This window comes from Pristis pectinata, chromosome 9, assembly GCF_009764475.1.
Source record: "Pristis pectinata isolate sPriPec2 chromosome 9, sPriPec2.1.pri, whole genome shotgun sequence".
Classification (NCBI taxonomy): Eukaryota; Metazoa; Chordata; class Chondrichthyes; order Rhinopristiformes; family Pristidae; genus Pristis; species Pristis pectinata.
Genome location: NC_067413.1, coordinates 15,561,936 through 15,586,245, shown reverse-complemented (window position 1 = coordinate 15,586,245; position 24,310 = coordinate 15,561,936). Strand labels below are relative to the sequence as shown.

The 24,310-nt window shown below is 40.0% G+C and overlaps 1 protein-coding gene across 7 annotated transcripts in view; it reads left to right on the top strand.

The window, feature by feature from the left end:
- The window catches only part of ptk2aa (protein tyrosine kinase 2aa), a 373,012-nt gene that overhangs the window by 317,127 nt on the left and 31,575 nt on the right, over positions 1–24,310 (top strand). For all 7 annotated transcript variants that reach the window (XM_052023866.1, XM_052023870.1, XM_052023869.1 and 4 more), the window contains 4 exons: positions 3,457–3,568; positions 10,584–10,670; positions 11,533–11,676; positions 15,345–15,476. In XM_052023866.1, the coding sequence (XP_051879826.1) occupies positions 3,457–3,568; positions 10,584–10,670; positions 11,533–11,676; positions 15,345–15,476 (475 nt within the window). The remainder of the gene's footprint in view (positions 1–3,456; positions 3,569–10,583; positions 10,671–11,532; positions 11,677–15,344; positions 15,477–24,310) is intronic.

The window sequence follows — 24,310 nt, the reverse complement described above, 5'->3', positions numbered from 1 at the left end:
ATATTTTGGTGTTTGCTAATACCATTACCCTATTGTTCTAAAACATGTCCTTTAATCGTCTGTCATGCTGCAGTTAAATAATGTCCATTTGGAGCCCCTACTGATACTTCATGCAGATTGATGAACGTGCTGCTCTGAAAACTACGACCTTGCTTCATGATTCCTGAAATTGGAGACCTTTTCTTCAAGTCCTTTCTAAGCTCCACAATTTTGCTTTACGTATCTTTCTGTTATGACAGCACACAGAGTACTGAGAATAACATTGGCTGATTTCGCGGTGGGAATATGTGCCAGTTTATTCCAGCAATGTTGCTTCTCCCATAGCTGAATCTTAATCACAAAAGTTTCAATGTTGTCATAGTGTCTTGTCACTTATTGGTTGTGTTCTTGTCTTCTTCTGTCGAATGTGTTCTGATGGTCTATAACGTTCACCATGAACAGAGATTTCAGGCTATTCATTGCTCCACAACTAAGTTACACCTTTCCTGATCTGATCCATGAACTTCGGTTCTTACCACAGTTAATAAACGGGACTTAAATAGAACTTGCTGAGTTAGCTGCCAAACCACTGTACGATATGACAGTGAATTTCATTTTCTTGCAGCAATTGGCTAAACTACTAATGGTTAAGATTCCTAAATCCATTAAGTCTTGTAGTTACAATAACCTGATTTATTTTCATAGTTCTAAAAAATGAAGCTTGGTGTAAAATCTATTGGTAAATATGGAACTGTTTAGTTTATTACTTTGCAGTTTAGTTTTCAATTTGGCTGAAAGAAGTGGACATAAAAATAGAGAGCTTATGCTTCAGTTATATCTTCTTAGGCATTCCCTTGGTATCAAGGCTTCCACTCCAGATTGTGGGTTCCAAGGTAATCGATGAGGCCAATGTTGGAACTGTAGGCTCTTCCAGAGAAGGAACAAGTGAAGCCTGACTGGATGGGTGGGTAGTTTGAGAGAGGATGCTCCTTATGTCATTTACACGGGATTTCAGTGTTCTCCTGATGGATGGACTTGTAGTTCTTAATACCACCCCAAAAGCTCCTTCTGCACTTTGAGCATTCAGAGACCAGGGATTCCAGCCTTTCAGTAGTAATGAAAATCCATATCTACAAGATGTACAACCTCCTTATTATCAGTGATGGCATATCTACACAGCAAACTTGCACATTCAAGCAATGCTGTCTGTGACAAAAACTTGCGTCCACTTCAGTAAGCACATATCCAACAGCAAGGTCTATCAGTGAATCCTTTAAGAGTATGGAGGAAGCCTAATAAAGGAATTATGAGAGTTTTCCAGAGATGCGTAATAAATGGCTGATAGAATAACTACTGGTGGGCAAATTACTGGAGAAGATTCTCAGAGACGGGATTTATGGGCATTTGGAGAAGCATAGGCTGATTAGGAACAGTCAGCATGGCTTTGTGAGGGGCAGGTCGTGCCTCACGAGCCTGATTGAATTCTTTGAGGATGTAACAAAGCATATTGATGAAGGTAGAGCAGTGGATGTGGTGTACATGGATTTTAGTATGGTGTTTGATAAGGTTCGTTATGGAAGGCTTATTCAGAAAGTCAGGAGGCATAGGATCCAGGGAAACTTGGTTGTGTGGATTCAGAATTGGCTCGCCCATGGAAGACAGAGGATGGTGGTAAATGGGGCGTATTCTGCCTGGAGGTCGGTGACCAGTGGTGTTCCGCAGGGCTCTGTTCTGGGACCCCTGCTCTTCGTGATTTTTATAAATGACTTGGATGAGGATGTGGAAGGGTGAGTTAGTAAGTTTGCTGATGATACAAAGGTTGGTGGTGTTGTGGATAATGTAGAAGGTTGCTGTAGATTACAACAGGATATTAGAACATAGAACAGTTACAGCACAATTCAGGCCCTTGGGCCCACAAAGCTGTGCCGAACATCTCCCTACCCTAGAAATTACTAGGCTTACCCATAGCTCTCTATTTTACTCAGCTCCATGTACCTATCTAACAGTCTCTTGAAAGACCCTATTGAAAGACTATATTGATAGAATGCAGACCTGGGCTGAGAAGTGGCAGATGGAGTTCAACCTGGATAAGTGTGAAGTGATACACTTCGGGAGATCGAATTTGAAGGCAGAATACAAGGTTAACGGCAGGACTCTTAGCAGTGTGGAGGAACGGAGGGATCTTGGAGTCCACGACCATAGATCCCTCAAGGTTGCCACGCAAGTCGATATGGTTGTTAAGAAGGCGTATGGAGTATTGGCCTTCATTAGTCGGGGTATTGAGTTCAAGAGCCGCGAGGTGATGTTGCAGCTCTATAGAACTCTGGTCAGACCACACTTGGAGTATTGTGTTCAGTTCTGGTCACCTCATTATAGAAAGGATGTGGAAGCTTTAGAGAGGGTGCAGGGGAGATTTACCAGGATGTTGCCTGGATTGGAGAGCATGTCTTATGAGGATAGGTTGAGTGAGCTTGGGCTTTTCTCTTTGGGGAGAAGGAGGATGAGAGATGATAAGAAGCATAGATCGAGTGGACAGTCAGAGACTTTTTCCCAGGGCGACAATGGCTAACATGAGGGGACATAATTTTAAGGTGATTGGAGGAAGGTATAAGGGGGATGTCTGGGGTAAGTTTTTTTACACAGTGGTGGGTGCATGGAACGCACTGCCAGCAGAGGTTGTGGGGGCAGACACATTAGGGACATTTAAGAGACTCTTAGATACATGAATAATAGAAAAATAGGGGGCTATGTGGGAAGGAAGGGTTAGATAGATCTTAGAGCAAGATAAAATGTCGGCACAACATTGTGGGCTGAAGGGCCTGTACTGTGCTGTAGTGTTCTATGTTTTATGTTCTATGATGCATCAATATTGAAAACCTTGCCCACAATCTGGATTCTATCCCTAATGTTTCCTCCTTTGAGGTGCTCTCTCTAAAACTTCCATTAATTTCTTGTGACATCACCTTCTTTGGTTTGATGTCCCATTGTTATCTGGTTAGTTTTGTGAAAGACTCAAGGTGTTTTCTAGAGCGCATAGTGGTGCAGCAAGTAGATCTGCTGCCTCATAGCTCCAGCAACCTACATCTCAAAGATATGCTGTGAATGTAATTTACAGTATCCGATTAACCTTAATACAGGTAGGTGCAGGGGGATCAGGAGAGGTTAATGAACATGTGAGGGAGAATGTTTTGCTGGGAAGTAGGTGGGGAATGAGATTGATGTGATTCCTCTGAAAGCCAGCATTAACTCAATGAGCGAAATGGTCTCTCCTATATGGGAAAAACACTGTACAATTGTTTTGTCAGTACGTTGGCCACTTCTGGCTTCCAAGCCCCATTACTCTATACACGTTTGAAAAAATAAATATTTGTTTTTGAATTGTCTGAATTTTCCTCAGTGATGAGGTCCAGTTATTGTTAAAAGCAATTTGTTTTTCTGATTAATAGTTGAAATACATGGTTTTATTTCCCCTTTCAGTACAATACTGGAAGAAGAGAAAATGCAGCAAGAAGAACGAATGAGGATGGAGCAGAGACGACAGATCACAGTGTCCTGGGATTCTGGAGGATCGGATGAAGCCCCTCCAAAGGTACAGACTTGGCTATCTAGACCAATTTAAAACATCTGATCAGTATGATGTACCAATATTGTGGTATTGTTTGATTCCAGGTTTGACTTAAAGTATCTTTTCAATTCCAATGGCCTCCTATTAAATGTAAATTTACATTTGTTACTGTTTAATGTATCTTTTACTTATGGTTTCAGGTTTGATAGTATTTGTGAAATTTTGAATGACTCAACTGTAAAATTTCACATTATGTTTACATAGGTTTGAATTTATAACAGTGGCTCAAATTTGTATATTGTATTTAACATGATGAAATTTCCCGAGCTACTGTTTATCAAACAAAATTTGACACCAAGCCCTGGGAGATGTTAACATAGGTGGCCAAAGGTTTAGTTAAATGGATAGTTTTGAAGGAATATTTTATAAGTGAAAAGAGAAGCCAAGGAATTCAGGAGGCAGGTTCTAGAGCTAGGGTCTTCGATAGCAAAGGAAGGCACCTCCAATAGTGGACTGAATAAATTGGGGTATGTGAAAGGCAAGATGTGTATCGATCTTGGAGGATTGCAAAGCAGTGAGTCATGGTCATAGAGCACAGAAACAGGGCCTTCTGCCTACCATGTCCCTGCTGATTATCATGTATCCATCTATACTAATCTGGTTTTTAGCTCTTGGCTATTAAGTTTCTTTGCCTTTGCAATGCAAGTGTTTGTCTAAATACAGGTCCTCCCCAGGGTTCCATTCCTGTAAACTGCAACCCAAACAGTTCACAACTGGGATCCCACCCGCTAAAAGATTCCTGCAGCAGCCAGCAAATCCATCCCACCAGTCTCCCAAACGCTCAATTGTATGTACGGACTGCATGTAAGTCGGGCATTCATAAGCTAGGGATGACCTGTACTTCACTACTGTGAAAGTCTTTGCCTTCCATCCCCTCAAGCAGTGTCATTTAATAAAGACCTACAGAAAAGGCAGGTTAGTAATGTTGAGGCCCGTGAACTTAAAGGATAACTAGCAGAATGGACAGGAAATTGATGTAAAAGTAGCTAACGGAGAGCAGTGGTAAATATTTTCCCACATTGGAGAATGTTGCACCATGCGGCTCTCCAGGGGTCAGTGCTGGGATCAATACTTTTTCTTTATCTGTTCTAGTGATTTAGACATGGATCTGCAGAGTAACATTTCCATGTTTGTGGATGACATAAAGCATGGAAGTGTGGCAATAGGCTGCAAGAAGACATGCACTTGCTGAATGGAAGGACAGATTGGTGAAATTTAAAACAAGTGTGAGTGAGGCAATTTTTCAGAAAGAATAAAGAGCGACAAGAAGACTAAATAATGTGGTCCCTGTACATTCTATAGAACTGAGGCCTGGGTGTGCATGTGCATAAATCCTTGAAAGCGGAAGGGTGTGTTGATAGGTTGGTTCATACAGTAAATGTCTCCTGGGATTTGTAAATAAAGCCATAGAGACATTTTAGACTTTTTCACGCTTGTTTTGTGTCATGTATTAAATGTTGAAGATCAGCTTGTTTGAGCAGAAATGAGAAGCCATTCCTTTAGATCAGAATTTTTGGTATTTGATGGAAAACGTGGCATACATGGGCTCATTTTAAATTATGCTGTAGAATCCAACCAAAGCCACGAGCCATCTGGGGGAGTACCCAATTCAAATCAAGTCAGCTGGATATTGCCTTTATACAATTAAATTTATTAGCTGCAGTAAAGCTAATATTTAGTTTTAGGTTTATTTGTGTTGTCTTCTGATACAATATTGAAACCATCTATTTGACAAAAATTCTAAACTGAACTGACAGGTATGTGCAACTACAAGTTAAGTTCAGCATACATCATTAAATAACATTTCAAATGTCTAAGCTTTTATTTCAACAAAGCAAATTGAATTTAATGCAATTCCTACAGAATGCTGCAAAATAACGAGTATTTCAATGGGTGTGTATTTTATAAACCCAAGTGGCTATGATTTTCCTGAGATTGTGCTTTGCAATATTATGCATTGAAAACACTAGCATTTTATCATTAGGATAACAGAAGGTGACATATCGTGTCCCATTTGCTCCAGAATTATCTGATACGGTTTAAATGTTACTTGTAGAACAATTTCTACTTGAGCTGTTACCTCTGTTGAGTATGCTGTTTATGGTTTTCATATAGCATGTCTAGGATCTTGCTTTGCATGTTCATTGGTCATCCATAACGTTTGTAAGAGTAATGCATTTTTGCTGCACTGATTCATGCTGCTTTGCTACTTTAATCTGCTTTGTGTGTCTGTCTGCAGCCAGCCCGTTGGCCATCTTTGCAACACAGTCTTAGCTTGGACAGTCTATCTTTTCCTGAGTTCTCCCAGCGCAACACCAAGTTTTATTTAAGTTTAGAACAGCCATCAGTTTATGAGCATCCATTCTGTGCATCAATGTCTGACAGACGTCTTCCGTTACGACATCGGCACAGGCCTTCTCTGCCCCCTTCGGTTTATGGACTGTGTGCTTGTCCCCTTCCATTTTATTTTGACAGGCTGAAGCAACAACTGATGTCTGAAGAATGGAGACGAGACCAGGGAGAAACAATGGTTAGGATTCTCTGTGCAAAGGGAAATAACATCATTACTGTCTTAAAGCTAATAATGGATATGAATGAACTAAATAGTGAAAGACAGTTAGTAATTTATTATTTTAAACTTTACATCGGGCATACTATGTAGGAATAATGCTTTTCATGATCTTTTTAATTTCAATGCTACTAGTAAAAGAAAAAGTCACCATTTGTGTTCACTTTTTCTATTTAAGCTGAGAGCACATGTATATGCAGGGGTGAGAATAATTTAACTTCCTACCAGTACAGACCTATCACTAACGTTACCAATTTAACCCTTTTGTACTGATTGCATTGAATGTTTTTTTTACCAGTACACTGTACTGGCCTACTTTCACTTCTGAGTATGTGAAAACAATTTTCCTTCCCCACTTCCTATGAGGCAACATTTCTGCTTGTTTTAATGTCTCAAAATGGTGATCTCAGAGCAGGAGCTTGCCATATAAGGAAATTTGTGTAAGCAAATTCATTTGCTAACACTCTGACATAATACCATCAGAATACCCCTTTTTTTTTGTTACTGACAGAGTTTTCTTAACAAGTGTATCATGAGTACAACTTTAATGCAGGATTTGTGTCCAACCCTGATTAACAGGATATGGATCTCCTCTGTTGACTGTAAGTCCATTACTTAAAATTATTTTAGTAGTGTTAGTGGTAACCATTTTCCCTGTGACTACAGCAAAGTAAGCACACCTGTTTGACACTAAATTTAGAAATCATGAAACTGTTGGTATGGCAAGTGATAAAATATTGCACTCTTTTGAAGCTGGTGATGAGACAAACTGTTTCAACACTGAAAAAAAAATCCTTCATTACTATTAATTTTTGTACAGCTAATCTGATAGTACTCAAAATGGGTCACAGATGTTTTCAGTTGCGATAATGCAGCAGAAAGTTTAACCACTAGACAAAGTTGCCTTAAATTACCAATCTCTTTGAGTAGCATCCTTTTCTTCTTGAGTGAAATGGATGAACTAATGTTCAATCTAACCCAGCATGTCAATTATGGTACTCCCTTTGGCAGAGAATCTGTTACTTTTCTTTCATCACTTAGCTTATTTTGCATTATAGACCTATCATGTTCCTACTTACAAAAACACCAATTTCACATGTGCAATTTCATAATTTTCTCACCAGTACCAAAGCTACTAATGGAATATAAAATTGCCATGCTTTGATGAGCAATGCACATGTAACATAAATGGTATAATAGAATTTCTTTCTCTATATATGGTATGAATACTGATTGCAGTTTATGATTGTATGATCAGTATTTTTATATGAAAGCATCATAAATGAATACATGAATATTTTAAAGGAAAAGTTGAGCATGACAATCTACGTTCTGAAATTCCATTAATATAAACTGCTTTTATTTTTAAACAATGCCCTCAACCTCTACATGGTGTTATCAGTGATTTCAGTCTGTGTTGAATCAATTGATTTTAGCTAGGAAGTGATTTTGCTATCGGAATAGGCCTCAGCAGCTCTTGCTCAAGGAAATGAAAGAGATGGAAATCAGCCAAGGTTCCTATCTGATATTCTTTACAGTATGGATGTAATGTGAGACAGGACAGATCCTGCTATGATGTACCCATTGTCAAGTGCCCTGTCATGGATGAGCAGAGCGAGAGAGGCACCATTTTGTTGTTCACTTCAAAGTTGTAACAAAAAATACTTCTGAATTTGATTACTAAACATTGAAGCATTAGAAGACTATCTAATCAGAGAAATAACAGTGCTGCCATTGTGAACTTTGTCTAAAAGCTTATACTCTAATCAGTAACACCCAAGTTAGACTGATTATGTTGCAGAGAAAAATTATTAAGCAGAGTTATGTCATGGTCAGATCCCCAAAGGACTAAATATCTATTCAAACATTACAAACTTTTTGGTTAGGCCACATTTGGAGTATTGTGTGCAGTTCTGTTTGCTGCATTTCAGGAAGGTTGTTGAGGCTTTGGAGAGGGTGCAGAAGAGGTTCACCAGGATGTTTCCTGTATTAGCTATAAGGAGCAGTTGGACAAACATGGTTTCTTTTCTCTGGAGCTTCGGAAGCTGATGAGGGGCAGCCTGATCAAAGTATATAACATTATGAAAGGCACAGATAGGGTAGGTAGTCAGAGTCTTTTTCCCAGGGTGGAAATGTCAAATACTAGAAGGCATAGCTTTAAGGTGAGAGGGAGAAAGTTTAAAGGAGATTTACGAAGCAAGTTTTTTTTACACAGAGAATGGAATGTGCTGCCAGAGAGGTGCTGGAAGTAATACGATAGTAACTTTTAAGAGGCATTTGGTTAGGCACATGAACAGGCAGGGAATAGAGGGATATGGACCTTGCACAGGCAGATAGGATTAGTTAGGTTGACATGGTCAGCACAGACATCGTGGGCTGAAGGTCCTGTTCCTGTGCTGTACTGTTCTATGTTCTAAATAAATGTAAAGGAGCTTTTTAATAATCATTGAGTCATACAACACAAAAATGGGCCCTTCTGCCCACCAACTCCATGCTGATCATCAAACACCCACCTGCACTGAGCCTATGCTAATCTAATTTTATTCTCCTATCTTTTTCAACCTGCCCCACCCCCCAATTTTACCACTCACCCACACACTGGAAATAATCCATAGTGGTCAATTAACCTACTAACCTGCATGCCTTTGTAATGTGGGAGGCAGCTGGAGCACCTAAAGGAAACCCATGTGGCCACAGGGAGGACATCCAGACTCCATACAGTGAGCACCGGAGGTTAGGACTGAACCCAGGTCCTTGGAGCTATGAGGCAGCAGCTCAGTTAGCAACTGTCTCATAGCTCCAAAGACCAGGTATTTTTCACTCCTGTCCTTGCAGATTGCCATTCATTGTCCTCCGACACCAATAATTTAAAATTCTCCTGTTTAAATCCCTTCTTTCTCCCAAAAGGTCTTTGTTTCTCTACCTTTCAAAACATATGCATCCATCTTTCCTTCATTTATTGATGCAGTATTTTTAATACTCTGTAAATCCCCATCTAATCACTTGCACCTCTCCTTCCTTTATTAAAAATCCACCATACTGACCACTTTTCAATTACTCTCATGAATCACTTTTTTTAAGCTTGCTGTTCACACTTGTTTTATTATTTCCTTCTATTGTATCTTAGGATTATATTAATACATCAAAGGTAACATACAAATTCCAGTTTTTTGTTATATTAGATGTGACTGTGTGGTCAAATGTATTTTATCAGAATTCATTACTATTACAGTCAAGGGATGTAATTTGATAAAAGGGATTTCTGTACAATAGCAGGAACGTAAATCTGATTCGAGAGGTTGAAATATGAAGTTCAGGAAAAAATGGACATTCATAATTTTAGAGTGTAGAGAAGATATGTGGAGAGTGATGAAATATTTCAGTTTTGTTGAAAATCCAGATCTGTGTATTTAGAGCGGAGAAGGTTAATGGATTATTGATAAAGGTGTTAAAAATCATGAATGGTTTAGGTAGAATGACTGAAGAGAAATTTCATGTCAAAAGAAATGGTAACTATTGCACAAAAAAACCAAAGCAAAGGTGGTAAATGAATTCGGTAATAACTTCAAAGAAGAATTGGATAAGTACTTGAAGGGAAGAAATTTGAAGAACCAAGAGAAAAGAGGAGTGAGATTTATTAGAAAGCTCCTTCAAAGAGCTGTTCTTTTAAGGTGGGCTAAATGGCCATAACTGTGCTACTGACTCATTCTGTTAACCAGTACTGCTGCACTTCTTGGGTGGAGAAAAACATTTTTCAGGAAAGCTACTTGTCATCTGTTTCGGTTTCGTAATATCATTAATATGGAGGACCTTGTTAGAATGAGTAACAACACATACCAAAAGAAACTATTTTACCATTTGCATGACTTAAAAAAAACATACATTCTAAATGTATGTTTGTTTTAATCAACTTGCTTTAAACGGATTGCATATTTTCCTTTTTGTGCTTCAGGAGAAAGGCAGACCAGAGATAATAGTTTGAAGAAGTTTCCTTTGTATCTCATCACTGGTCTCTAATTAATGAACAATCAGTTATTACTGCATTTAATAAATTAAATTTGCTTTATTATGAATGCACTAATTGCAGAGACTGCAACTCAATTCTTGCTGTTGCCACTTCTTTACTCAGCTGTCTTGAATGAAAAATTGACATAAATAATACTTCAATTCATTTTAAAGTTGTCCAGATGTTGTTTACACAAATTTAAATACAGCCATATAAGCCAAACAGTGAAATATTCAAGCTGAATCTATCAAAATCTATGTCCTGTCTACATAACTGAAATAACCAATTTTCTTTCATACTTTGTGCTCACATCTGTACAGTACAGATACTTAGCTCTTTGTGATCATTGGTATTATTTGCAGTGTATTTCAACTGATGTTTGTTTCCTATTTCTTCTACAATAGCCCAGTAGACCTGGCTACCCAAGTCCAAGATCCAGTGATGGGATTTTCCCCAGTCCTCAGCATATGGTGCAACACAATCATTATCAGGTAAATGCCATAAGTTACTTCAAATGCAAGATAACTCATGTAGGATAGAGCAATAATGAGTTAGAAATTTTGTCCCTCTCAGTTAAGTAACATGTTATTGCAAAACATCATTACTGCCCTGCACCTTGGACTGTTTTTGGTGAGAATGAAGATGACCAAATTAAATTTATTGAAGATTGAGAATGGATTAGTGTAGTCTCATAATCAGGCCATTGTAGAAATACATGAAAAGGCATTCTAGATTCCCCCGAAAGTTATGTATGAACTACAAACCAGTTATTACAGTGGTGATCATTTATTTAATATCAGTTGTCCTGGTATATTGTGTAGATACAAATATTCTCATAATAAACACTCATTAGTGCTTCCAAAAAGTGACGAGGAAAAGTTTTTCTGATTCCTCATTAAGCATATCCAAAGGAAAGTCCAAAATTTGCATTGATTGCAAACAAGATGTTATAAAATGTGATTAACATAATGTAGGTATAATGTACACCTATTAACCTTGCCCTTGAGCCCAGAGAAAAAGGAATAGGTAGATTTTCCATGTGTGTTACATTCTATTTCCAAGTGTTTAAAATTGTACAGTGATTTCCTTACAGCCCAGTAAACATTGTAACATTGTAATCTGATATTAAATTCTATAATCCAATATTTAAAATGTCTTGAAGTAAAATATTGCAGAGGTTAAGAATCTGAAATAAAGGCAAAGTGCTAGAAATGCACAACTGGTCAAGCAGTGTCCATAGAGAGAAAACAGTTCATTTTACAGATTTACTGACAGACTGATATGCTAAGTAGTCATAATTTAAAATTGTTCCCTTTGCATTTTATATTTCATTGTTCTAATTACATTTTACAGCAGGTTTCCGGATATACTGGTTCGCATGGAATTTCGCCCATGCCTGGAAGTATTTATTCTGCACAGGCCAGTGTATTAGATGCTCATGATTCCTGGAATCACCATAGGCCTCAGGATATTCCAATTTGGCCACAAAATCTGGAGGTAATATAATTACATGAACGAATATTTGATGTATAACATTACACAATTGTCCTTCACAAGTTCACAAGACAAGGGAGCAGAAGCAGGCCATTCAGCCCATCGAGTCTGCTCCAAGGAAAAGGGGAAAAAAGAAATGGGGAATGGGGGGGAAAGAGAAAAAAAACCTATTCTAATCCCAATTTCCGGCCTTATCCCCATATCCCTTGATACCCTGACTATTTAGATATCTATCTATCTCCTCCTTGAACGCCCCCACTGATCTGGCCTCCACTGCTGTACGTGGCAAGGAGTTCCACAAATTCACCACCCTCTGGCTAAAGAAATTTCTCCTCATCTCTGTTTTGAAACTGTTCCCTCTAATTCTAAGATTGTGCCCTCTGGTCCTGGACTCACCCACCAAGGGAAACAGCCAAGCCACATCTACTCTGTCCTTTCCTATCAACATTTTAAATGTCACTATGAGGTCCCCTCTTATTCTTCTGTACTCCAGTGAGTACAGTCCAAGAGCTGACAAACGCTCATCATACGTAAGCCCTTTCATTCCTGGAATCATCCTCGTAAATCTCCTCTGAACCCTCTCCAACGTCAGCACATCCTTCCTAAGATGTGGGGCCCAAAACTGCACACAGTATTCCAAATGAGGCCTCACTAGTGCCCCGTAGAGCCTCATCAACACTTCCTTACTTTTATATACTATACCTCTTGAAATGAATGCCAACATAGCATTCGCTTTCTTTATCACCGATCCGACCTGGTGGTTAACATTTAAGGTATCCTGCACGAGTACCCCCAAATCCCTTTGTACTTCCGTACTTTGAATTTTCTCTCCTTCTAGATAATAATCTGCCCGCTTATTTCTGCTTCCAAAGTGTACAACTGCAAATTTCTCAACATTGAATCTCATCTGCATTTCCTTGCCCATTCTCCTAAACTGTCTAGGTCTCTCTGCAACCTTCCTATCTCCTCAATACTCCCTACTCCTCCACCTATCTTGGTGTCATCTGCAAACTTAGCCACGAAACCATTTATTCCATCATCCAAATCGTTAATGTACAAGGTAAAAAGGAGCGGCCCCAACACCGACCCCTGCGGCACACCACTAGTAACCAGTAGCCAACCAGAACTAGATCCTTTTCTTTCCACTCTTTGCTTCCTGCCAACCAGCCAATGTTCCACCCATTCTGTTCTCCTACCTGTAATTCCATGACCTCTCATCTTATTAATCAGTCTCTTATGAGGCATCTTATCAAAGGCCTTTTGAAAGTCTAAATACACAACATCTACCGCCTCTCCCTTATCCACCCTACCTGTGATTTCTTCAAAAAACTCCAATAAGTTGGTCAGGCAGGATCTTCCCTTCACAAAACCATGTTGGCTAGGACCTATCTTGCCTTGCGCCTCTAGTTATTCCGTAACCCCATCCTTGAGGATAGATTCCAATAACTTTCCCACCACTGACGTCAGACTAATATGTCTGTAATTTCCTTTATGCTGCCTCCCTCCTTTCTTATACAGCGGAACTACATTTGCGACCCTCCAGTCCTCCGGAACCATGCCGGAGTCTATCGATTCCTGGAAAATTATCACCAATGCCTCCACTATCTCTAAAGCCACCTCCTTCAGAACCCAGGGATGCACCTCATCTGGTCCGGGAGACTTATCAGTCTTTAGCCCATTTAGTTTTCCTAGCACCGTCTCCCTAGTAATCTTAACTGAACTCAGTTCCATTTCGTGAGACTCCTGACTAACCGGCACATTGCTGATGTCCTCCACGGTGAAGACCGATGCAAAATATTCATTCAATTCCTCTGCCATCTCTCTATCGTCCATTATAATATCTCCTGCACCGTTATCAATTGGTCCTATATCAACCCGTGTCTCTTTTACTCCTTATGTATTTAAAAAAACTCTTAGTATCCTTTCGAATGTTATCCGCCAACTTCCTTTCATAATTCATCTTTTCTTTCCTAATGACCTTCTTGGTTTCTCTCTGCAGGTTTTTAAAAGCTTCCCAGTCTTCTGTTTTCCCACTAATTTTTGCTTCTTTGTACGCTGCCCCTTTTGCTTTTATTTTAGCCTTCACCTCTCTCGTTATCCACATTTGTGCCTTTTTTCCATTCAAAACCTCCTTTTTTCTTGGAATATATCTATTCTGCATTTTCCTTATTTCCTGTAGAAATTCCTTCCATTTCTGCTCTGCCGTCACTCCAGCTAGCTTACTCTTCCAATCAATTTGGGCCAACTCTTCTCTCATACCATTGTAATTTCCTTCGTTCCACTGAAATATCGATACACCAGTTATCAGCTTCTCCTTCTCAAACTTGAAACTGAACCCAATCATATTGTGATCACTGGTTCCCAGTGGTTCCTTTACTTAGTTCCCTAATCACCTCCGGTTCATTACACAGCACCCAATCCAAAACAGCCGATTCCCTGGTGGGCTCATCAACAAGTTGCTCCAGAAAAACGTCCCTTAGACATTCCACAAACTCACTCTCCTGAGTTCTACCATCTTGCTGGATTTCCCAGTCCACCTTCATGTTAAAATCCCCCATAATTATCTTCACATTGTCACTCTGGCACGCTTTTTCTATCTCAAACTGCAACTTATCGTCCACTTCCTGACTGCTATTAGGTGGCCTATATATGACTGCTACTATTGTCCTTTTACCCTTGCTATTTCTTAGCTGCACCCATAAAGATTCCACCTCCTCTGACCCAACGTCCTTCCTTTCTATTGATTTTATATCGCTACTAACCATCATGGCCACACCTCCCCCTCTGCCTACCCACCTATCCTTCCTATACACTGTGGACCCCTGGACATTCAGTTCCCAATCACATCCGTCATAAAGCCATGACTTGGTGATTGCCACAATGTCGTATTTATTAACCTGTAGTTGTGCCACTAGGTCATCTACTTTATTCCTAATGCTACGTGCATTTAAGTATAGTACGTTTAGTCTGGTATCTACTATTGATTTTGTTGTACTTCTATTGTTCAGCAGATTATCCTGACTTTTCACCTGTCTATCCTTCTTACCATCTTCACTACATACTATCTTAGACATGTTCCTATATACCTCATCCTCTATCCTAACATTCTGTATCCTAACATCCTGATTTGTTGTACTTCTATTATTCAGCAAATTATCCTGACCTCTCACCTGCCTGTCCTTCTTGCCATCCTCATTGGACTTGTTTCTATAAACTTCCTCCCTTACCTTAGCATCTTGTAACCTAACATCCTTTAAACATGGCAGTGGTTATCATTATCTATTTATGCAATTTTGGGGGAAAAAAATCAATTCTTATCTAGATACTAGTAGAACATCTCTTACATTAGACAAAATCAGGGAATTGATATTCTTCCTAATGCATTCTAAACAAATTAAGTACTTTTACTAAAATTAATTGTAAAGCAGGCAGTATTTTTGCTGCAAGAGCATTTTCATTGGATTGCAGTATTAAATTCATTCATAAGACTGTACTTACGATGTGGTTTTGTTGTGTGGCTCTCATTGCATGGGAATTTAAGCAAGGGTGAGGGTTTCTCAAAAATAGTGGAAACATTTGCTATCATTGCTGCAACGATTCATTGAATATATAAATAATATACTGTATGAATGGATATAGCATGGCATTTAAGGATTTTATTACAATTCCAGGATACTAGCAATTTGGATATGCGTGTAATGGGGCAGATGCTCCCAACAAATGTCATGGAAGAACGGTTAATAAGGCAACAGCAAGAAATGGAGGAGGATCAGCGATGGCTTGAACAAGAAGAGAAGTTTTTGGTAATTTTTATATGTTATCTGTTTCAATGTCTTAATGTCATTACAGTATACCTTATCAGGTAGATTTGTAGCTACGTGAAACTGCATGGAATCTACAGGCCCCATTCTGTATCCTGTGGATTATCCAGTCATCTACATTTCTGGGTTATTCTGAAAAGAAAAGTTGTCATTCAATTTTTTAAAAAATTGATGAAAGAAATGGCAGGTATTACTCCAGAACATTATCATGCTTGATTTCTGTAAATCTGGACATCTCTATATTTCCAAATACTAGTATCAGGTTATCTGATTTAAGTAATGATACATGCATGATTTAACTTTGAAATTGGTTTCAACGTGATGAGTAATTTTGTTATTGTAATGTCTTTAACTTATTCAATGTTCTGATGCACCAAAGAAATGGTGTGATAGTTTTAAAATGGCTCAAAAATGTCCCTGCACTCATTATGTTGAAGAGAATGTAGACCAATTTGGGGATCAAAGGGATGATTGATGGAGCTATGATGTTGATATACAGCAGTGGGTGTGGGGGAGCTGCCTGTAGGTGATTGAAAGCACCTGCCTCCACATGGTCAGGCCTGGTCAGGTAAGTTGCCTGTTAATACAGTCAAAATAGACTTCTAGTCATTGGAATGATCAGTTTCTGGATAAGTGAGCTGTATTGCTCTGTTTTCCAGAAGTGGTATCCAAACATGTATTACTCACCAATGGATGCCACTGCACATCTCCATGTACCTCTGAGCACCTGGAATCAATTTCATGAACTTCATAAGTGATGTAGAAAGTGCCAGCTTCATGGTAAAATTCTGTTGCATAGCATACATAAGTGTTGTGCTATGAAAAAAAATACCGGAGGATTGTGTTTTAGCAGACCTTGCAAAGGTGAGAAGAATGAATTTTAAAAATGCTGTAGATAGAGAAAGGAAGGATATGGACTTCAGGGCCACTTGCCTTGCCTGAGTCAGCAGCCAGTGAGGAGAGTTAAGAATGACAAAGTCATAGAGTTGTACGGTACAGAAATAGGCCCTTTGGCCAACCACGTCCAAGCCAACTTTTTTGCCCATTTACACTAATCCCATTTACCCATACTAGATCTATATTCTTCTGTGCCTTGTCTAGACAAGTGCCTGTCTAAGTGTCTCTTAAATGCAGTGATTGTATCTGATTCCATCTGCTAAAGTAATGTTGGTTGCCATTTTACTTGGTCTTTCATCAATGTAAATTGGTTACTGCATTTCCTATATTACAGTAGTGACTAACTTCAAAAAGTACAATACTCACTATCAGGCTCCTCACAGCATCCCAAGATTCTGGAAGGTACCATATAAACTGAAGTGCTTATGTAGCATGTTGTGCTGTACATATTTATTGTTGTTTGGCTAACCTGGAGATTGGGTAGGGGAGAATCTAAATTCAGAATGCCAAGGAAATTAAGACGGTGCACAGTTGCAGACAAGAATGAATAGCTCGCACTATGGTTTCAAAGTGTAGGTGTTTTACATTTTCTCTCACTTGCTTTGTAATTTTGAAAGCGTTTTCATGTATTGCTGTGCTTTTTCATTTTGAGGAATATTTGTGAAAACTTAAATTTTGCAGGATGTGATCATACTGATCAGTGTAATTTTTCTATTTATTCAGCTGTAAAGCCAGACTCCTTAGAAAAAGCAGTAGAATTTTAGAGAAAAGTGAATTTCGTCCTGACATTTTATTGAAAAAATGTCTGTGAAACAAGTATAGCAAAATTAGTCACTTAGACTATCGCTAGCATTCAACATCTATCTTTGCCACGTTTCCCATGCATTGTTTTCAACGTGCAGTGAACTACATATTTTAATATCTTTTATACCCAAAGGGATTGATTTTGAGAAAGGAAAGCAATCGAGCATTCTGAAATTAGCAGATGTGTTGTTTATGAAGATGTTAAGTTTCATATCCATTTTACATTGTATGAATCTGCATCACAGAAACAGGCGATTTAGCTCAACTTGTTTGTCCTCCAATAAAAATAGACAATGCTGGAAACATTCAGCAGGTCAGGCAGCACCTGGGGAAAGAGAAATAAATCAGGAAAGAATAATATATTTCAGGTCGAAGACTCTTTAGATTTCCAGCATAAGCTGTTCTTTGATTATAATTGTACTCCACATTAATCTTCTCTTCCAATTTTACAGCAGACACTAAGTCCCTTTATCCCTCATATGCTTAATTAACTGTAAGCATGTAAAAAGGAAAAGACTAGTGAAGCCAATTGCGGGTTCCTCACAGAAGGAAACACAAAAATACCACCAGAGATACAGGGGAACCAAAAGTCCAGGGCAAATGAAAAGTAAAAGGTATTAGTATTAAAAATGACCTTATAATCTGCATCCAGAGCTTTTGAAAGAAGTGGGTATGGAGATGGCAGCTCCTCTCTAAATTCCTACAGGTTGGCAAGTAGTAAATGTAATTCCACTATAATTAAGGATTAAGATATGTAAAATTATGAGAGAACTGAGGAAAATCAGTATGGACTTATGAAAGAAAAATCATATTTGACTAATCAGTGGGAATTTTTGTAAGGTGTATTTAATAGAATAGATAAGTGGATGTGGTTTATTTAGATTTTCAGAAGACTATATGGTCCCATGCGGATGTTGGTGAACAAAGTTAGAACACATTAAAATACATCAATTTAACATACATCAGTGGAACAGTGGAGAGGTTAGTGTACATTTTTCTTACACAGTGTTGCTGGGTCAGTTGACATGGATGCAATAGTCATATGGCAGCCTGCTGGACTGCAAATTCTGATTCAATTATAACATATATAAAGAAAACCAAAATAATCAATGAAATTAGTAACAGGGTATTTTCATTTTTTTTAAACTAAGTATTGCTACTTGAATCTTCATTGGGATTGGTCTTGGAGAAGACAATATGATCCCATTTGGCAGGATTGACATTATGGCCGGACAAATGACAAGAACCGGGGCAGCTGATCACAGAATATTACAGGAAATGTAATTTAAAAATAGATGTACCCTTTTACATACAACCCTATTATAAAGTTTATGTTCTTTTTTGAAACTAACTGATTGCAACTGGAATGGGTAAAAGTTCTTTTAATCATTAGGCTGCATGCCGAAATAAAGTTGAGCCCAATTAAGTTTATGTAGAGTTCAAAATAAGGGACGACTTGCATTTGTACAGTACCTTTCACAACCTCAAGATGTGCCAAAATGCATTACAACTGATAATGTCCTCTATTGAGAAGTTATTTGCATTATAATTTGGGAAATGAGCAGTTAACAATTTACATACCATAAGCATCCATGAACTACAATATTTATAAGTAGCAGGTCTCTTTTCTCAGTAGTAAAAATTAAACATTAAATATTGGTCAGGCTTTCCTTGAAAGTAATTCGGTGGCATCCTTTACATTAATCTTGCTGAGTAAACAAAGCTCAGCATAACATCTTATCAAAAGTACATTTCTGACAGTGCAGGGATCCCTCGGTAATAGATCATGATAAATTTGAGACATTTCATTTTTTTATTGTTATAAAGACCTCATTTTATGCTTGGACCTCATGTCGAGTATCTTGTCTGATTCTGGGCACTACAGTTGGGAAAAGGTTTTGGAGAAGATGCAGAAAAGATTTATCAGAATGGTAGCAAGGATGAGGCAAATCAGCAAAAAAAATGCTATCATCCACTCAAGCAAATTAATCCAATACTGGGCATATTCTCCACTGCTGGGACAGTAGATTACTCTCATTAGATAATATGCAAGAAGATGTTAATTAGACGTGTTGGTAAATTGCTTTATTATTGTCACGTGTACTGAGGTACAGTGAAAAACTTGTCTTGTATACAGTTCATACAAATCAATTCATTACCACAGTGCATTGAGGTGGTACAAGGTAAAACAATAACAGAATGCAGAATAAAGTGTCACAGCTACAGAGAAAGTGGAGTGCAGATAGACAATAAGGTGCAAGGCCATAACAAGGTAGATTGTGAGGTCAAAAGACCATCTTATCATACTACAAGACAGTTCAATAGTCTTACAACAGTGGGATAGAGGCTGTCCTTCAGCCTGGTTGTACGTGCTTTCAGGTTTTTGTATCTTCTGCCTGATGGGAGAGGGGAGAAGTGAGAATGACCAGGGTGGGGGTGGGGGGTGGGGTGGCATTGGTGGTCTTTGATTATGTTGGCTGCTTTACTGAGGAAGTGAGAAATGTAGACAGAGTCCATGGAGCGGAAGCTGGTTTCCGTTAAGTACTGAGCTGTGTCCACAACTCTCTGCAGTTTCTTGTGGTCACAGGCAGAGCAGTTGTCATACCAAGCCGTGATGCATCCAGATAGAATGCTTTCTATGGTGCATCAAAAAAAATTGGTGAGCGTTGACAGCGACATGCCAAATTTCTTTAGCCTCCTGAGGAAGTAGCGGTGCTGCTGAGCTTTCTTGCCAATTGCGTCCTCATGGCTGGATTGTGACAGGCTATTGGTGATGTTCACTTCTAGGAACTTGAACCCTCAACCCTCTCAACCTCAGCACCATTGATATAAACAGGAGCATGTGCACTGCCCCCCTCCCTGAAGTTAATGACCAGCTCTTCTGTTTTGCTGACATTGAGGGAAAGGTTGTTGTCATGACAGCATGTTAATAGACTTTCTGTCTCCTTCCTGTACGCCATCTCATCGTTATTTAAGATCCGGCCCACTACAGTGGTATCATCTGCAAACTTATAGACTGAGTTAGAGAAGAATCTGGCCACGCAGTCGTGAGTGTATAGGGAGTAGAGTAGGGGGCTGAGGATGCAGCCTTGTAGGGCACCAGTGTTGAGAATAATTGTGGCAGAGGTGATGCTACCTATCCTCACTGATTGTGGTCTATTGGTCAGGAATCAAGGATCCAGTTGCAAAAGGAGATGTTGAGTCCCAGGTCTAGGAGTTTGGAGATGAGTTTACTTGGAATTATAGTATTGAAAGTGGAGCTGTAGTCAGTAAACCATATCCAATGTCAGCGTCTTTACTGTCCAGATGCCTCAGAGATGAGTGTAAGGCCAGGAAGATGGCATCTGCCATAGACCTGTTTTGGTGGTAGGCAAATTGCAGTGGGTCAAGGTTGTCTAGGAGGCTGGAATTAATGCATATCATGACCAGCCTCTTGAAATACTTCATGATAGTGGATGTTAGAGCCACCGGGCGATAGTCACTAAGGCACATTACCTTGTTTTTCTTAGGTACCAAGATGATAGTGGTCTTCTTAAAGCAGGTGGGAACCTCAGATTGAAGCAGGGAGAGGTTAAAAATGCCTGCAAATCCCCCCACCAGCTGATCAGTATTAGGATATAGATTAAGACACCACGTGAAATTGAAGATGTAGATACAATGAGCCTTTACTTGATCAATACAAGCATGCAGGGGTAAGCTCTGACAGTAAATTCACTGAGAGTTAGATTTTGCTGAATTTTATACAGTTAGACAATGATAATTAATCAGATACTGATATGACCATGTGGACTAATGACCATGTGGTCAATCCCATTATCCTCCACATAGGTATGAGATATGCCCCCCCCCCCCCCCCCCCCCCATTATCCTGATGTCTCAATGAAATCAAATATCCTCATTTTTACGTGTATTATGACTCTGCTATTCTGCCTATCTGGTTATTCATAACTCATGTGAACATAGAACATTATACAGCACAGTACAGGCCCTTCGGCCCACAATGTTGTGCTAACATTTTATTCTGCTCCCAAATCTATCTAACCCTTCCCTCCCACATTGCTCCCCCCCCCCCCCCCCATTTCTCTATCATTCATGTGTCTATCTAAGAGTCTCTTAAATGTCCCAAATTTATCTGTCCCCACAACCTCTGCCGGCAGTGCGTTCCACACACCCACCACTCTCTGTGTAAAAAAAACTTACCCCTGACATCCCCCTTGTATCTTCCTCCAATCACCTTAAAATTATGTCCCCTCGTGTTAGCCATTGTCACCCTGGGAAAAAGTCTCTGACCGTCCACTTTCTTTATGCCTCTTATCATCTTGTACACCTCTATCAAGTCACCTCTCATCCTCCTCCTCTCCAAAGAGAAAAGCCCTAGCTCGCTCAACCTATCCTCATAAGACATGCTCTCCAATCCACGCAACATCCTGGTAAATCTCCTCTGCACCCTCTCTAAAGCTTCCACATCCTTCCAATAATGAGGCGACCAGAACTGAACACAATACTCCAAGTGTGGTCTGACCAGAGTCCTATAGAGCTGCAACATCACCTCACGGTTCTTGAACTCAATACCCCGACTAATGAAGGCCAACACTCCCTATGCCTTCTTAACAACCCTATCGACCTGCGTGGCAACCTTGAGGGATCAATGGACATGGACCCCAAGATCCCTCTGTTCCTCCACACTGTTAAGAGTCCTGCCATTAACCTTGTATTCTGCCTTCAAATTCGATCTCCCAAAGTGTATCACTTCACACTTATCCAAGTTGAACTCCATCTGCCACTTCTCAGCCCAGGTCTGCATTCTATCAATATCCTGTTGTAGTCTACAGAGTCCTTCTACACTATCCACAATATCACCAACCTTTGTATCATCAGCAAACTTACTAACCCACCCTTCCACATCCTCATCCAAGTCATTTTTAAAAATCACAAAGAGCAGGGTCCCAGAACAGATCCCTGCAGAACACCATTGGTCACTGACCTCCAGGCAGAATATGCTCCATCTACCACCATCCTCTGTCTTCTATGGGTGAGCCAATTATGAATCCACACAACCAAGTTTCCCTGGATCCCATGTCTCCTGACTTTCTGAATGAGCCTTCCATGAGGAACCTTATCAAACGCCTTAGTAAAATCCATGTGCACCGCATCCACTGCTCTACCTTCATCAATGTGCTTTGTCATATCCTCAAAGAATTCAATCAGGCTCATGAGGCACGACCTGCCCCTCACAAAGCCATGCTGACTGTCCCTAATCAGCCTATGCTTCTCCAAATGCCCATAAATCCTGTTTCTAAGAATCTTCTCCAGTAATTTGCCCACCACTGAATTAAGACTCACTGATCTGTAATTCCCAGGGTTAACCCTACTCCCTTTCTTAAACAAAGGAACAACATTTGCCACCCTCCAATCATCTGGCACTACTCCTGTGGCCAGTGAGGATGCAAAGATCATCGCCAAAGCTGCAGCAAACTCTTCCCTCGCTTCCCATAATAACCTTGGATATATCCCGTCTGGCCCCGGTGACTTATCTATCCTAATGTTTTTCAGAAGTTCCAGCACACCCTCTTTCCTCACGTCGACATGCCCTAGCGTATCAGCCTTTCATACACCATCCTCACAAGCTTCAAGGTCTCTCTCTCTGGTGAATACTGAAGCAAAGTATTCATTAAGGACCTCCCCAACCTCTTCTGACTCCAGGCACGTTTCCTCTTTTATCCCTGATTGGTCCTACCTTCACTCTTGTCATCCTCCTATTCTTCACATACAGTATGGGTAGAATGCCTTGGGGTTTTCCTTCATCCTACTCGCCAAGACCTTCTCATGCCCCCTTCTAGCTCTCTCCTGTCCATTCTTAAGCTCCCTCCTGGCTACCTTGTAACTCTCCAGAGCCCTGTCTGATCCATGCTTTCTAAACCTCAGGTAAGCTTCTTTCTTCCTCTTGACAAGATATTCTACGTCTCATGTCAACCAATGGGACAATCCTATCCAAAACCTCATGCAAGTATTCCTTAAACAACTGCCACATTTCCTCTGTGCACTTCCCCAAGAACATCCGTTCCCAATTTACGCTGTCAAGTTCCTGCATAATAACATAATTACCTCTCCAAGGCTATGGTAAAGGTCAAGGAGTTATGGCCACTATCTCCAAAATGCTCTCCCACTGAGAGATCTGAAACCTGATCAGGCTCATTGCCTAGTACCAGGTCCAGTATGGCTTCTCCTCTAGTTGGTCTGTCCACATACTATGTCAGGAATCTTTCCTGTACACACCGAACAAACTCCGTCCCATCTATCCCCTTTACACTAAGGAGGTGTCAATCAATATTAGGGAAGTTGAAATCACCCATGACAACAATCCTGTTATATTTGCACCTCTCCAAAATCTGCCTCTTGATCTGCTCCTCAGCCTCTCTGCTGCTGTTGGGGGGTCTGTAGAATACTCCCAATAGAGTGATTGCTCCCTTCCTGTTTCTGACTTCCACCCACACTGATTCAGTGGATGATCCCTCCAGGACATCCTCCCTTTCTACAGCTGTGACACTGTCCGTGATCAGCAAAGCCACTCCCCCACCTCTTTTACCTCCGTACCTGTCCTTTTTGAAACATCAAAACCCCGGAATATCCAGCAGCCATTCCTGCCCTTGTGACAGTCAAGTTTTTTGTAATGGCTACTACATCATAGTTCCACGTACTGACCCATGCTCTAAGTTCATCAGCCTTGTACTTCTTGCATTAGACACACTTTAACCCATTCAACTGACTACAATTTTGCCCTTTCAACTGCCTATCCTTCCTCTCAGTCTTTCTACACTCTGCGTCTACTTGTACAGTAAGTGAACCAAGCTCTGACCTATCACTCTAGTTCCCATCCCCTGCCAAACTAGCTTAAACCCCCCCCCCCCCCCCCCCAACAGTTCTAGCAAACCTGCCCGCAAGAATATTGGTCCCCCTCCAGTACAGGTGTAACCCATCCCTTTTGTACAGGTCATACTTTCCCCAGAAGAGATCCCAATGATCAAGAAATCTGAAACCCTGCCCCCTGCACCAATTCCTCAGCCACGCATTCATCTGCCAAATCATCCTAGTCTTACCCTCACTGGCGCGTGGCA